Source organism: Boleophthalmus pectinirostris, unplaced genomic scaffold, assembly GCF_026225935.1.
Source record: "Boleophthalmus pectinirostris isolate CB_2022bp ecotype Guang Dong unplaced genomic scaffold, ASM2622593v1 HiC_scaffold_5, whole genome shotgun sequence".
Taxonomy (NCBI): Eukaryota; Metazoa; Chordata; class Actinopteri; order Gobiiformes; family Gobiidae; genus Boleophthalmus; species Boleophthalmus pectinirostris.
In genome coordinates this window covers 26,471,337-26,486,087 of record NW_026571404.1, presented here as the reverse complement: position 1 = coordinate 26,486,087, position 14,751 = coordinate 26,471,337, and the positions used below count along the sequence as shown (strand labels likewise).

Genomic DNA, 14,751 nt, shown 5'->3' with positions numbered 1-14,751 from the left:
CGGAATAGCAAAAACTTATTCACAGCAACATGGTTTCACTTTTACCAGGAGACAATACCTTATAGAGCTGTTCAAATATGGATGCTGTCTGTTGTTGTGGGTTTAGAAGATTCGCAAAAAGATGAAAAAGATGAGCTGACAAGGATGAAGTTTTTGTTTAAGACTACATTTGGAACCGTGCTTTCTGGTTCATCAATACAGATGCATTTGTGTAGTATTCTCCTTGGTTTGCTCAACAGGATTAGGGGAGTTTCATAATAGTTTTTTGCCAAGGAAATTTGTAATGTTATTTTGCAATGGAACCTCCCAGAACAACTGAGGGATTACACAGACATAATAATTTATAGTTTTTTCCTTGTTTCTTACAAAAGTTTGCACCTCTTTTATGTATTTATTTATTTTTCAATAGTTGGATATTGTGTGTACTATTAATATATAGCATCCAGCCACACCATAATAAAATTGAAGAAATGTATGATGTTATGTATTACACTATAGATTATACACCTGGAAGATACATTTTATTAATTTATTAAAGGGGCCACATTGCGTTTTTCCTGAGCTGTTTTAAAGTTTTTGCCTCATCAAAAACATACCTGAAGTTTTGTTTTGTTTCATTCACACATGTTTAACTTTATTCCACCTTCTGATATCAGGTATATACCATCAATTCCGGACTATAACCCGCTATTTTTTCTCACACTTTGAACCCTGTGGCAAATAGAATGATGCGGCTAATATATGGACGGATTATTAGTTTGGCACATTGTCCATTCATATATACAATCTATGGTTTGGCAACATAGCAGATACAAGCAGCCAAAAAACGCTATTGTCTTGGCGGTTCACACATGGATCTAGGGTTCATATGAAGTTGCTACACTAGCTAGTGATGTTGTCAGTGCACTCAAATAGTTTATCGCCTTGTGATAAAATAAGTTATGATGCTAAATTAACATTAGTGAGGGGGATACATTTTACCAGTATGCTAAATGATGAGAAGAAATGTCTCAAACTTCAGTAGCCGGACATCCACTCATACCTGATCGATAGAACTAGTCCCGCTGCCGGGAGAGTCTGAAATCTGCTCAAATCCTACAAGATACTGACATGATACTTCTCCAGCTCTTGCAGGAGACATGCGCAGTAGATCACGGGGGGAGACGGGGGGTGATGTGCCGAGGAAGATGCTAGTTTGATTGTGTTTTGAACAGTTATTTTGTGCTTCATAAACACTTCCTCATGGAAAGCACACAAAGAAACGTAGATGATGCAGTTTTCATTTGAATGACTATTAATGTGACTGTCGAAGAAGGAAACAGCTGCTGCAAGTGAGCTCGGCTTCAGTGAGTCAATTATGAGACGCTGGCGACGGTAGCCTGACGAACTGACTCAATGCAAAAAGACGACAAAACCTTACAGGGGCGATAAAAGCAGACAGCCCAAACTTGAAAACATTCTTGAAGACGTGGACACCTGCGGCTTATATTCAGGTGAAGCCTGTATATGTACAATTTTAAAATGTTGCTGAAATTTAGTTGATGCGGCTTATATTCAGGTGCACTTAGTAGTCTGGAAAATACGGTATATCCTGTATAATTTCAGACCTGGAATTGCCAGTCTCTAATGAACTAAAGGTAAAAGGTAACTATTAACTTGAAAACTACTTCTTCATGACATCACAAGGTGGAACACAGCATTTTGAGCTTTGGAGATGTAGACAGTTAAGAATACTCATGTGTGAATAAAACAGCATGTATGATTAAAACAAAACACAACTCCAGGTATGTTTTGAGAATGTTGTTTCCTACATTCTAACATGGCTTAAAGCTCACAAGAGTCAATTCTGTGTAATATAGGACCTTTAAGAACAACTAACCATCAAACTAAGTTGTATTTTATACCACATCAGCTGCTTTAACACTCTGCCGGTCTTTACTAGTTGTAAACACTTGTATCTTGGCTTTTACAGAGTCGACAAGAAAAGAGACAAAATCGAGCGTAAGATTCTCGACAGCCAGGAAAGAGCTTTCTGGGACGTGCACAGACCAGTGGTGAGTGAAATGACTACTGCTACGACCATTAGCATAATATTTTGTGCCTTTTAGAAGTCAGGACTTCACTGCAAAATGCTACCTAGGGGAATAAAACACCTCTTTAGATCATTACAGTGTTAAGTATGTCTGGCAGTTTGTGGGCTGGTTTACGCAGAGTGGAGTGTAGAGGGCATCTGACTAGAGGTGGGACAAGACACAATTTCCACAATACAAGACGAAATGTGAGGTCCACAAGGAGACAACACTAGAGTTTAACTATTCCTAATACATAAATTTCACTATACAGTTTTCAACTTTGGCCTTACATTATTTTTGTTTCCATTCTACTACTGCTTTTTGGAGCTATAAGAGATATAACTCACCAATACGCAGGGGTGTAGCAGAAAACTCTGGGGCCTTGGTACAAATCATTTTGGTGGGCCCACATGTTGTCCAAAGAAATGTTTTTTTCCCCCAAACTTTATTTAATAACAAATTCAAATATCAGCATTGTCAGGATAAAATATTTAAATAAAGACAAAAGGCTGAGTAAAACAGACACCCACACATGCAAAAAAAAAACAAAAAAAAAAAACACTACTAGGTCACCTACTTACAATAAACATGTACCAGACTGAAAAAAGAGAGTGAGTCAGGAATCAAAGACAAGAGTCAAAAAATGGAACCCATGTTTTCTTGAAAGTCTTCATTGACCTCCCAAGAGTACATCTTACTTTTTCCATGTTCACAAAATATAGTAAGGGGCCCCTCCTTTCATTGGGCCCTGGGAAAACTCTACTCTTTCCCAGTATGTCCAATTTTGTCCAATCCAAATGTAAAAACTGTAAAACAAAAATCCCACAAGATCATTTTTCTCATGTGTGCAGTCTTGTGACAATTTTGTCTCGCGAGATTTTGTTTGCCTGAGCAGCCAATCCTCTTGTACTTTGTGTTTGAATCCAGAAATATCTGGAACTAGACCACAGAGCGTGGAAAAACCTCTGTCCAAACTTGAGATGATTCAACCACAGCTGCTAATTTGTAGCACTTGTCCTTCAAATGCGGAAGACATCTCCTCTCGAAAATTCTTCATTCAGAACAAAATATTATGTAAAAATCCACAGTATTTCTCATTCCTTTATGTAGATTTTTCTCCTTTTTGATGTGAATGATGCATGAGTCTCTCTGATTGGTTAATCTGTCTGTCAGTCAAGCTCTCTGAAATCAGATCGACAGGATCCACCCGTCTTTGTAAAATGTTTTCAAAGAGTGTAGTTCTGGCTGGTCAGGTAAAGATCTGGCTGGTCAGGTAGACATCTTGTACCGTCCCTTTATCCACGCTGCAGAAATAGCACATCGATAACTGTCCAAACAAATCAGAATCACTAACCCTCTTTACCTTAGCTCATACACTTTAGCCTGCATTAGCATTCAGCCCCCTCCCTCTGCATAGCCGTACAGGCTGCCGCACCGTGCTTAATTGGGAAATAACAAGTTGAATTTATGCGTCCTTGGAGCAACATAATCAATATTAATTCAAATTTCACAGTGACGCGCTGAAGCTATTTAGCGCCACACTCCGGGACAAGGCCTAGATTGGACCACTTGTTCAATCAGGAAGTTTTTTGCACACCGCCACAGCTCCAACTGGGTCCCCGCTGGTTTGGGTTGTTTTGTGAGAATTGGTGCATTCCAGGTTTAATTAGCCAGAATATGACACAGTGTCTATATTTGGAGTTGTGCAAGAGAACTGTCAAGATTCTAACTGTGCTGTTAGAAAAAGAAGAACTGATTCAACTAGAAATACTGTAGATTTTTATTGCTAACCGTATTGTAAACTGTAATTATAAACTGTAATTTTGATAGGAAGATGGACAATGTACAATGGTTTGAAAGGCTTAGTGGTTGAGTAATGACGAGGCAGTAACGGGTTCAATTCCCAGATTTCGTAGTGGATCTTTGTGGGCAGTTTGCCTGTTTTGTGTTTTAAATAAATAAATAAACCTAATACATTTTTGTCATTATATTGTAAAATTATATATGATACCGTAATAGTCCAATGAGGTTTGTTTGGTCTTCTGATAATTTATGTTATTGGGGTCTTTTTCAGACTAAGAGTTTGTTTTCATACCTGACAGTTTCGACTGCTCACTGCTCACTCTTCCTCTTCATCTGAAAAAAGAACCCAATAACACATATATGATACCACTAACTGGGGATGCACTAATCTAGCTTTTTCAGTTCCGATACCCATGCTAATAGCTTTTAGTATCTGCCGATATCCGATATCAACTGATACTAGTGCAGAGACAGAAAACGGCATTTATTTCCTAAAACAAAATTAAAATAAGACAAAAATTATCCAAATGTGTTATTAGCTGTTATTTATCAAAAGTAACAACAGCTCTGTATAAATAAAAGTTCAAACAAGACTATGACTATGAGACTTTCTGGTCCAACTAGAACCAGTAAATAGTCTTATTCTATCAATTTAAAGGTCCATCCAGGATATTGGCATAACCGATATTTGGAAGCCGATATCCAATCCACCAAATTTTTCAGTATCAGTGCAATAACTATTACCAGTATCAGACCAGTGCATCCCTGTCGCTAACATCAACATTGAACAACAACAATATTACTATTTCTGTTACTATTACTACTACTTCAAATGCTTGGTTGTATGAGAGTGGATTTTTTATATTTTTCTTCAGTTGCTACCTATTCCAACTTTTTTTTTTTAAGTTCAATGTTAGCTGCTAGTTTATCTTTACATTTAAAAAAAACAAGTGGAAAGTAAACTAGAAAGTATGCAGTCACACATAATTATTTCTGTCTGAAGGTAAAAGAAAAAAAAAAATCCAATTAATTAAGCGACTCCTCCAGTACACTGGAAGCTCCTGGTATCAAAATCAAAGCCATTTTAACATCTGCTGTCATTTGTGCCTCCCCCCTCAGCCTGGATGTGTAAACACAACAGAAGTCGACATTAAGAAGTCCTCCAGAATGAAAAACCCTCACAAAACCAGAAAGGTACGCTTCATTTTCACTCTCTAATGTCCCGTTTGATGGCAGAGCGTCTCACATGAAAAGCGTCTGTTTGATGATGTGTGGAGTAACTGTAGCTCACATAGTCATTTGCTTTGTCTGTCTTTGATCCTGTGCAGTCAGTGTACGGGCTGCAGAATGACATCCGCACTCACAGTCCCACCCACACCCCCGCTCCCGAGGCCAAGCAGCCCACAGAGGAGGAGCTGCAGGAACAGGTCAGAACACCAGGGGGCGCACTTGCCTGAATAGAAGTGTAGTAATAGAGTTGCGCTGAAGAAAGTTGGTGATTTATTACCATATGTAGGCCTATAGCTATAATCAGTGGTTAAAATCTAGTGCAATTGTTGATGTGTTTATATTTATACACAGAAGTAAAAGGAAATAAAGTAAAATTTATCCAAATACCTTCACTCATCTATTTATAATCAGTAATGCAGTGACACTTTGCACAGTTTGTTTTATTTCATCGTTTAAAGGTGCATTGCGCAACTTTTCTGCCTAGAACGTTCCATGGTATGACATTAAACATATAGCATTTATACTGTGGAAAATTCTAAACTAAGCAATAACATTTCCATAGAGACAAGTAAGTTGCGACCCTCCACTTGAAAAGTTGCGCAGTGTACCTTTAAAGTTTTTGCATGTTTTTATGTAATACTTATTTTTTTTAGAAAGCACTCTATAAATAAAGACTGATTCATTGACAATATCATAAATAATAAATAAAATATATAAATAATCTCTACTGTATTCAAAGTTTGTATTAACACACAACTACTGTAAGTACTACTACAACTACTACTCGCAGTACTACTTCAATTCTTTCTCACAGAGCAAATGCTAATGCTATCATTGCACTTCTACACCCATATATTATAATTAAATACAAGTACTGTATGGTCAAAGGAAATATTACTAAGATTTTTTTTTTTCAGTTTTAAAATCAGACAAAAAATTATAAGCAGCTAAATTATAATGTATTCTTTATTATCATAGATTAGGTAAATAGAGGAAGATGATACAAATCTCAAATCTAAGTCTTTTTCCCCTTTTTGATTCCTATAGATAACCTTTTGGCAATTGCAATTAGACCGGCATCGACTGAAAATGTCCAAAGTGGCAGAGAGGTGAGTGTGTGTGTTTGAACTGGCCATTGATTGCTGCATTGAGCCTTTAAATGGGCCGATGTGTGAGGAATTAAGAGATCACATGACCTTCAGGACAGCCTGGTTGAGCACAATGCCTTTAGCGATGTCAGGGCGCTGCTTTTGTGCTGTGTGGTCCTCTGATGGAGCAGTATTCAGCACAAGCTTGTTTGGTTGTGTCCAGTGAATCAATTCCTAAGAAACTCTTTTCAGTTCACTGCAGAATGAGAGATACTTCTTTCATTTAAATTATGCTAAATTTCCCAGTTTGAACTCAAAACTAATTAACTGAGGTCTTTGCGCTTTGAACCATGTAATGTTGTTTACACAGAAAAATTTATGTTTTTTTCTCTCTATAAAAATTTAAGTTTTATAAATGTAGACATTTGGAATCAGAAAACTCTGTAACATTTTAAAATAACTATACCCTTTAATTATTGTAGGTATCATTTACAGTAAATGATTTGTTCATTAGGTTCTATATTACACAAAGTTGACCTCCTCAAAAACATACCTGGAGTTCTGTTTTGTTTTATTTACACACATTTCAGTAACCCTACATTTTTAGACTGTCTACATCTCCAAAGCTCAAAATGCTCTGTTTTCCCTCATGAGGTCCTCAAGTGGTAGTTTTCAAGTTAACGGCTACTTTTTACCTTTTTCTTAATAGAGATTGGCAGTCCCAGGTCTGAAATTATCCATATGATTCTAGTGAAGGTGTTTGGAGTTTAAAAACAGTGGAGCATTTCCTGCATTACCACATGACATCACAAGGTGTCATGTGGTCAAGTGTTTTATGTTATCGAGAAGAACTCAGTCTAAATATGCAAGATTTGTGTGTTTGTGATGTGTTTGTCAGAAATATGGGCCCTTTAAGTCTTAAGATTTAAGTAAATAAGGTGTAGTTATAATAAAATGGCAACAAAAACTCCTGGAGAATGTTTTCAGTCCATACATCTTCCCTTGTTTTCATTTCAGCAATTAAAAATGCCACAATGAATCATCCAGCTGTTAGTGTCATATCATGTTGCTAATAGCTGTAAAAGCAACTATTACCAGCTAAGAGCAACAGAGGCTCAAATTATAAATGTAATATAATACAAAATAGTACCTGAAAAATAACAGAAATGAGTGCATGCATACTAACTGTCTTTTCTCCTCAAAACCAGTTTAATTGGCTACACAGAGCAGTACCTTGAATATGACCCTTTTCTCACGCCTCCCGACCCGTCCAACCCCTGGATCTCAGATGACACCACACTATGGGAACTGGAAGCAAGGTGACAAATTAAAAATAGTGTAAATTATTACACGCATATGCTTTGTTTTTCTTACCTCTGTGTTGTTGTTGTTGTGGACAGTAAGGAGCCAGGGCAGCAGAGGGTAAAGCGGTGGGCTTTTGGAATCGATGAAGTCCTTAAAGATCCCGTGGGGAGAGAGCAGTTTCTCAAGTTCCTGGAGTCAGAGTTCAGCTCAGAGAATCTCAGGTAAACAAACTACTTGGTGTGTTTTTATTGATTTTAGAGAATACTGCAATCTGTGGACTAAATAATCCTGTGGAGATTTTATATTTTTACCTCACTATAGCAGATTCACAAGACTTTTTAGGTTCAAGAAGGCTCACAAAAGAAAATGTGTAGAATAGTCAAGTCAAATACATAAACCTGTTGCTAGTTTAAGTATATAGACTTAATGGTGATGATGCTACTACATATAATAAGTTTGCTTTAGGCTACGTTGAAACAAATCACCGTATCCAGACACACTGTTTCTGTGTCCGCAAGCCTTCCCTATCCACACACCTTCCATCGCATACTTCTATCTCGACATCAAAGTTTGTCAAGGTGAAGAAGATCAAGGTGCTCCAGGACTGGCCAGCCCAGTCACCAGACATGAACATCATTGAGCAGGTCTGGGGTAGAATGAAAGAGGAAGCATGGAAGGCAAAACCAAAGAATCTTGATGAACTCTGAGAGGCATGTAAGACGCTTTCTTTGCTATTCCTGATGACTTCATCAACAAATTGTATCAATCATTGTGGAACCGCATGGATGTAGTCCTTGAAGCTCATGGAAGTCATACAAGATATTAAATATGGATCTCACAGCACCACTACTTAATTCACTGATGTTATGCAACATATTTTTGTATTTGAAGTAAATTATTTGTTCAATTTTCTGTAGGCGACAAAACTTTTGTCTTGCCAAAATCTGACCTTTCTGTGTTCATTAAATGATCAATCTTTTTTCAGGGAAGCAAATTTATTTTAGTATATTGAGCATAATTTGGGAGGGTATTAGCTTTCATATGAGACATTTCTAAAACCAATCGATTAATTTAAAGTCAAGTTATAAGCTTTTGTTTCTACAAAATGGATAAGCGACAAGACTTTTGTCAGGGACTGTATATGAATAGACATATATTCTAGCCTCTTAGTTTGAATTACTTTGCAGCGCATAGACATACGTCAGTGTATCAACATCTTCAGGCATCCATTCGGTGCCAGATCAGATCTGTACTCAGATGAATTCATGGGAGCTGGCGGCACCAGATTGTTCCATCTCTGGAGTCATTTTCCATTGGATTAGTGTGGATGAACACTGCATCCACATTGAAAACGACTTGAATACATACTAGTGTGGATGGGGCCTTAGTGTAGTGTTATCTATGTTGATCTATGTACTTTTCCTGGTAAATAGTCCACCACCTGCTTGTCTCCATCGAAATGATATAACTTGTTCCACAGCATGGCATTAATCTTGTCAAATTAATATATCTGCTGTATATCTGGTTTAATTGCTCACAATCATACAGTACTTTACATTTATTATTGTGAGCTGGCACTCCTCTCCACAGATCTGACCTGTAACTTGACCTGATGGCATCTCCTTCTTGTTTCCATTGATACTGATAAGTTTAATGCCATACTGTGACACTTTCCAGGCAAGTTTCACAGTATGGAGACAAACAAGTGGCTGTCTCTCCACCAGAAAAGTTACAGAGTGAAGCTTTAAGTCCAAAAATAATTACTCATCTATTGTCAGCACAACCCAAACAAACATGCAGCATGATGTTATGTAACACAAGTGATTAACACATCCTCTTTTAAAACATAAAAACACCGTCTTCTGCCAGCTCTGTTTGCACATTTTGAGTCTGGCCTAGAATAACCTTGAACGTTTTTTTTGATTGAGAAAGCCTCTGTTAGCATGTGGACTAGTCTCAGAGGTCAAAAGAGGACAGCACAAACTCAAGTATTTGTTCAAACTGAGCCTGGAGCTTTTTAGAAGGCGAGGTGCAATGATTTTCTGTGCCTCACCCCGAGTTGATGTGTGCTCCCACTTTGTTATTAATGCAACACACACGCACGCACACACATACGCACACGCACAGCAGCACACGTGACAGACTGAGGAGGATTTAATTCGCACTTTACCGACCTCCCACGGACACACACTCAAACACACACACACTGGGTTTGTGTGCTTTGTGTGGACTTTGCATTGTTTTGCTTGTATTTCCTGGAGGCTGCTCATTACCTTAACCATAACTGGCTACGACTTAACTAACCTTAAAGACGCATTGTGTAACTTTTGTGGTGGAGCGTTAATCAAATGCTTTTCTCCGTGGAGATGTTATTGCTTTATCTGGAATGTTTCACAGTATGGCATTAAACCTTTTTATCTTCATGGAGACCAAACCAGACCAAGTTGCAGGTGAGATCTGTGGAGAGGGTCAGAATGCCTCTTTTTCTAGGTATTTTTGAGCTACAAAACCACCAGTAATTTAGGAAATGTAAGGGAGAGCTGTTTATACTGTGGAACATTTTAGTCAGAGCAATGACACATCCATAGAAACAAGCAGGTGACGGACCTCCAACCAAAAAGTGACATAGTACACCTTTAAAAACACTATACTCATAAAGTATTAGTCTTGCTCAAGATTTATAATGAAAGTAGCTCTTAAGGTAAAAATGAAACCACTCTGTACAGTCTCCATCTAATTATAAAGAGTTCTGATCATTTGCAATCCAGGAAGTGAGGGTGGTGCACTGTTAGCATGCTAGTTTTTGTTAGAATTACCATGACAGCAGCTCTGCTCTCTGCTGAAAATCCATTGTGGCGAGTAATTAAGATACTGAAGATCAATTAAGAAAGTGTAGAATAGCCTTTGACTGCTGCAAACCATTTAACGAGTTATGTTTTCACGTTTTATGAGAGAGTAAAATGGAGGTACACTGCCTCTAACAGAAATCCTAACCTTTACCTGCACCAACCCACGTCTAAACTTCAAAGTTCAACCCATGTCATTGATCTAATATGGAAGGATTTACCTCACGGGGACTTGATTCTGGGTCCCCACAAAGTGAAATGTTCCCATAAAACCTTTCAGTCCCCACAGTGCGATGATTACCCCCTTACTCATACTCACACACACGTACACACAGTCATGTAGCCCAGAGCGTTCACACCTGCTTTATGAAACTCACCACGCTTCCTCCTCGCCCCCCTGCTCATGCCCAGATGCTCAAACTTCAAACTGATATGTCATATTATAAGGTTTGTTTTAACCCAATATAAAGTCAAAATACAACAGTAGTCTATAAAAAAATAAAACAACTGGGCTTCCAACAGGCTTTCCATAACAAACTGTCAGTCTGTGTAGTAAGGGCCCGTCTTTCACTGTTTTCTGATTTATGCTAAAATGCTGTTTCCTTACCAAAAACATGTCTGGAGTTGTGTTTTGTTTCATTCACACATGTTTAACACACAAGCCCTGCATATTTAAGCTGAATTCTTCTCTCAAACAGAAAACACTTTGTCCCATGTGATGTCATTAAGTGTTAATTAGGGCTGGGTATCATTAAAACATTGCCGGTACGATACATACCTCGATACGTAGGCCACAATATGATATGTATCTCAATACAGTGATCTTTCGATTCAATATATTTCAAATTAATTCAATACGGTTCAATAAAAATAATGGCTAAATCGTGGCTGTGATGCTAAAAGTCTTTGTTAAACCACTTCAAGTTATTTTGAAACACACATTTTAATCATCAAAACAGTGGATATGCCAAATGTGTTGCATCAGTGAGTTTCCTTCCTCTGAAAGAGCAACAAAACTGTAACAATGTTACAAAATAATTTAGTAAAATATCCCAAAAAATACTCTTGGTGATATATCGATACAACAGTCCCTGATATCGATACTGTATCAACACATTAAAAATACAATCTATCGATATTTCAATATTTTTGCACACCCCTAGTGGTAGTACAGAAAGTGTTTTTTTTTTTTTTATCCATGCACCTTCACTAGAATCATTTGGATAATTTCAGCCCTGGAATTGCCCGTCTCAACTAAACTAAAGATAAAAGGTAGCTGTTAACTTGAAAACTACCACTTCATGACAACACAAGGTGGATTTGAGCTTTGGATATTGAATGTTTTATTTACCGATCCACAGTTTCAGGTGGGTGGGTCACGTGGGTGCTGTCCTTGGTTCACTTTCACGGTTAGTCTGTGTGAACAAACATATTTACAGACAGCTTCAATTTTTATTTCACAGTTTGTTATGCATGAATTTATATCAAATTAGAGCCCCAAAAAATATCGCACTGCAAGAGCGTCTTTTGTTCCTCTAATACTGTGCATTTCAAAGCCAAAAATTACATGATGCAGTTGCAGGTGGGTGGGTCACGTGGGTGCTGTCCTTGGTTCACATTCAGGGTTAGTCTAACATGGTGAAGTGAAACGCAGAGGGCTGGTGAAGCAGCTGTTTAAAAAGTTCAGGAGTCCAGCTGTGCTCTGTATAACTCAGGTGCTGACACACTCCGGTGAGAGCTGTATTCATGCTAAGAGAGTATTAACTATGCACAAACACAATTACAGAACAGCTCCCACAGACATGCTCATATGTGGATGCAGCGAATGCTAAATCACACCCACGATCACCATCAAACGTGGAACCACTGTATGCAGGCTATATGAAAAAAAAAAAAACGCTATTCATTCAGTGGGCTAGAAGTAAGTACTGCAATTATGTGTTATTATTACTTGCTACAACTACTACTTACAGAGTTACTACTACAACGCCTGCTTCCGTAACTTTTACACCCACGAATACAGGACGGATATTACTACTTCTACATATTCTACCACTCTCCCTCTTCTACTTCCAAGTCAACTACTACTACTACTACTACTACTACTACTACTACTACTACTACTACTACTGCTACTACCACCACCACTACTACTACTACTACCAGGCCTGTCGGCAGAAATTTAATGGACCTGGGGCAACAAAATTCACATAGGCCCCCCCCCGATATAAATTAATAGGAAGAGGGACCACTTCTAGGCCCTTAAGACCCTGGGGCCCGGGAGAGCAGACCCCTTTCTCTTCACCTGTCTACTCCCTTGACTATTGCTACTACTAATACTACGCAAAATACTCTTGCAAAATATAGTTAGCTTCTATTAGTCTTATGTTGATTTTTCAAGATGCCAATGTTTTGGGTTATTGTTTTTTTTTTAATTAATCTCATAAAGTACAAAGTGATTCTCTCCGTGGAGTAAACAAACACTTGCTACATCATAAAATAATAATGATACGTAATAACTACATCTGAGTATAAGCTTTCATTGACTGTAATGTGATACTACTTCTCTTTTCCTTGTTTTTGAAGGTTCTGGCTAGCAGTCCAAGAGCTAAAGAAGCGTCCGATCCGAGAGGTGCCCACGCGGGTGCAGGAGATATGGCAGGAGTTCCTGGCTCCAGGGGCCCCTAGTGCCATTAACGTGGACTCCAAGAGCTACGACAAGACCACCCAGAATGTCAAAGACCCAGGGCGGTACGCCTTCGAAGACGCACAGGTGAGGAGGGAATCCAAATACTTTTCCTCCAAAGGATTTCTGTGCACATCATAGACTGCGTATATAAATGGACATAACCCGCTAGTCACTGCTTTCCAAATAGGAAGTGAGCATGGGTGTGCTTCCGGCTCCATCGACTCTGGTTCCAGTTAATTTTACATTGAAATATTGTAACCCCTCTTTAACTGCTACTGTAAGCCTCATCATTTTGGTCTACCCGCTCTAGATGATTCTGGTGTTTTATTTTGCTATTTTGTCTGTAAATAAATTCCTATTCTTAATATAGAACTCTGCTCCACATTTGCCCCTATAACTGCTAGCATTATGAGCTTCATTTGACTGGAGCCGGACTCCTTAAACAGTCTATGGTGCACATGCAAATCTCACAATTTGTTCATCTTGAGCTATGTGTACATATTTCGGTTTAAATATTTTTAATGATATACAGTTTTTTTGTCATCTGGTGGTACTCCAAGCTGGTCTCCATGTTTTATATTTCATATACTTTGTCCAAACTTTTCAATTTTGAAATGGCCTTGCAGTCTTTTACCTTGACAAAAATGACAATGTGCCAGAGGGTGGGTCCTTTTAATATGTCAAATCAGGACTAAGAGATTGTTGTCCAGTCTTCTAAAACAAAATTTTTATTTTCAAAAATTGTTAAAGTTACGAGTTGCGAGGTGAATTGGGATAGCTATTTGGAGTCAGAAACTACTAGGCCTATTAGATGTGGTCTAGGGAGGAACAATGGTGATGCACATAGAGGCAAATCAGGTTGATGTAATCCAAAATCCAACAGATGTGCTGGAGTTTAAGGGTGCACTCACACACCACATCAAAACTAGGACTAAACTGGGACTAAATCTGGACTAGACCATGACTAAACCAGAATGAGAACAGGATCGAACCAGGACTAACTTAGACAAATCAGGAGCAAATATTGGAAAGTATGAACACACCCCAAATTGCTACACTGTTAAGTTTGGACATACCGTCTCATTCAGTGTTTCTCCTTTGTTTCCTTTTTTGACTGGTAGTGTATAATATATTCCAAACTCAATTCAAAACAGCTCTTAAATGTTGATTTGTGCTTGTCTTAATTACATTTGACGCCATCTTGTTTCAGGAGCACATCTACAAATTGATGAAGAGTGATTCTTACAGCCGTTTCATCCGTTCCAGTGCCTACCAGGAGCTATTACAAGCCAAGAAGAAGGTAAAGTAATCACATTTTTTACTTTTGCTAAATCAGCAGTCCCCCATGCTTTTTGCTATTTATTTTAGCATGCTAACTAGCTCACTGTGTCTCAAATCTAACAATCACTTTTATTAAAATCATAAAATATAAAACAAGCAATCTATTAAAGTTCTAATTAATTAAAATAAATACAACCTGATTGCTTTTAAATGTAGAATACTCAATCTTCTACTTTTCTAAAAACAGGTGTCCTCCAGTGAAGAATGGATTTTATTTGTGCTGTTTTTAACATGCCTTATCTTGAAATATGTATTCATTTTAGCTCAATTCCAAAAACCCATAGAGCCTTTATAATCCTGTGTCATCAGAATGTTCAGAATTGTGGAATGGAGGCAACTGGAGGCCAAGTGAACGTGACATAACATATTTTCAGTGA

The 14,751-nt window shown here is 38.0% G+C and overlaps 1 protein-coding gene across 1 annotated transcript in view; it reads left to right on the top strand.

The window, feature by feature from the left end:
• rgs7a (regulator of G protein signaling 7a) overlaps window positions 1–14,751 on the top strand; it is a 96,326-nt gene that overhangs the window by 80,104 nt on the left and 1,471 nt on the right. Inside the window, exons 8-15 of the mRNA XM_020921295.1 lie at window positions 1,973–2,054; window positions 4,995–5,069; window positions 5,204–5,302; window positions 6,153–6,214; window positions 7,402–7,512; window positions 7,594–7,719; window positions 12,931–13,117; window positions 14,244–14,333. Of these exons, the coding sequence (XP_020776954.1) occupies window positions 1,973–2,054; window positions 4,995–5,069; window positions 5,204–5,302; window positions 6,153–6,214; window positions 7,402–7,512; window positions 7,594–7,719; window positions 12,931–13,117; window positions 14,244–14,333 (832 nt within the window). The remainder of the gene's footprint in view (window positions 1–1,972; window positions 2,055–4,994; window positions 5,070–5,203; window positions 5,303–6,152; window positions 6,215–7,401; window positions 7,513–7,593; window positions 7,720–12,930; window positions 13,118–14,243; window positions 14,334–14,751) is intronic.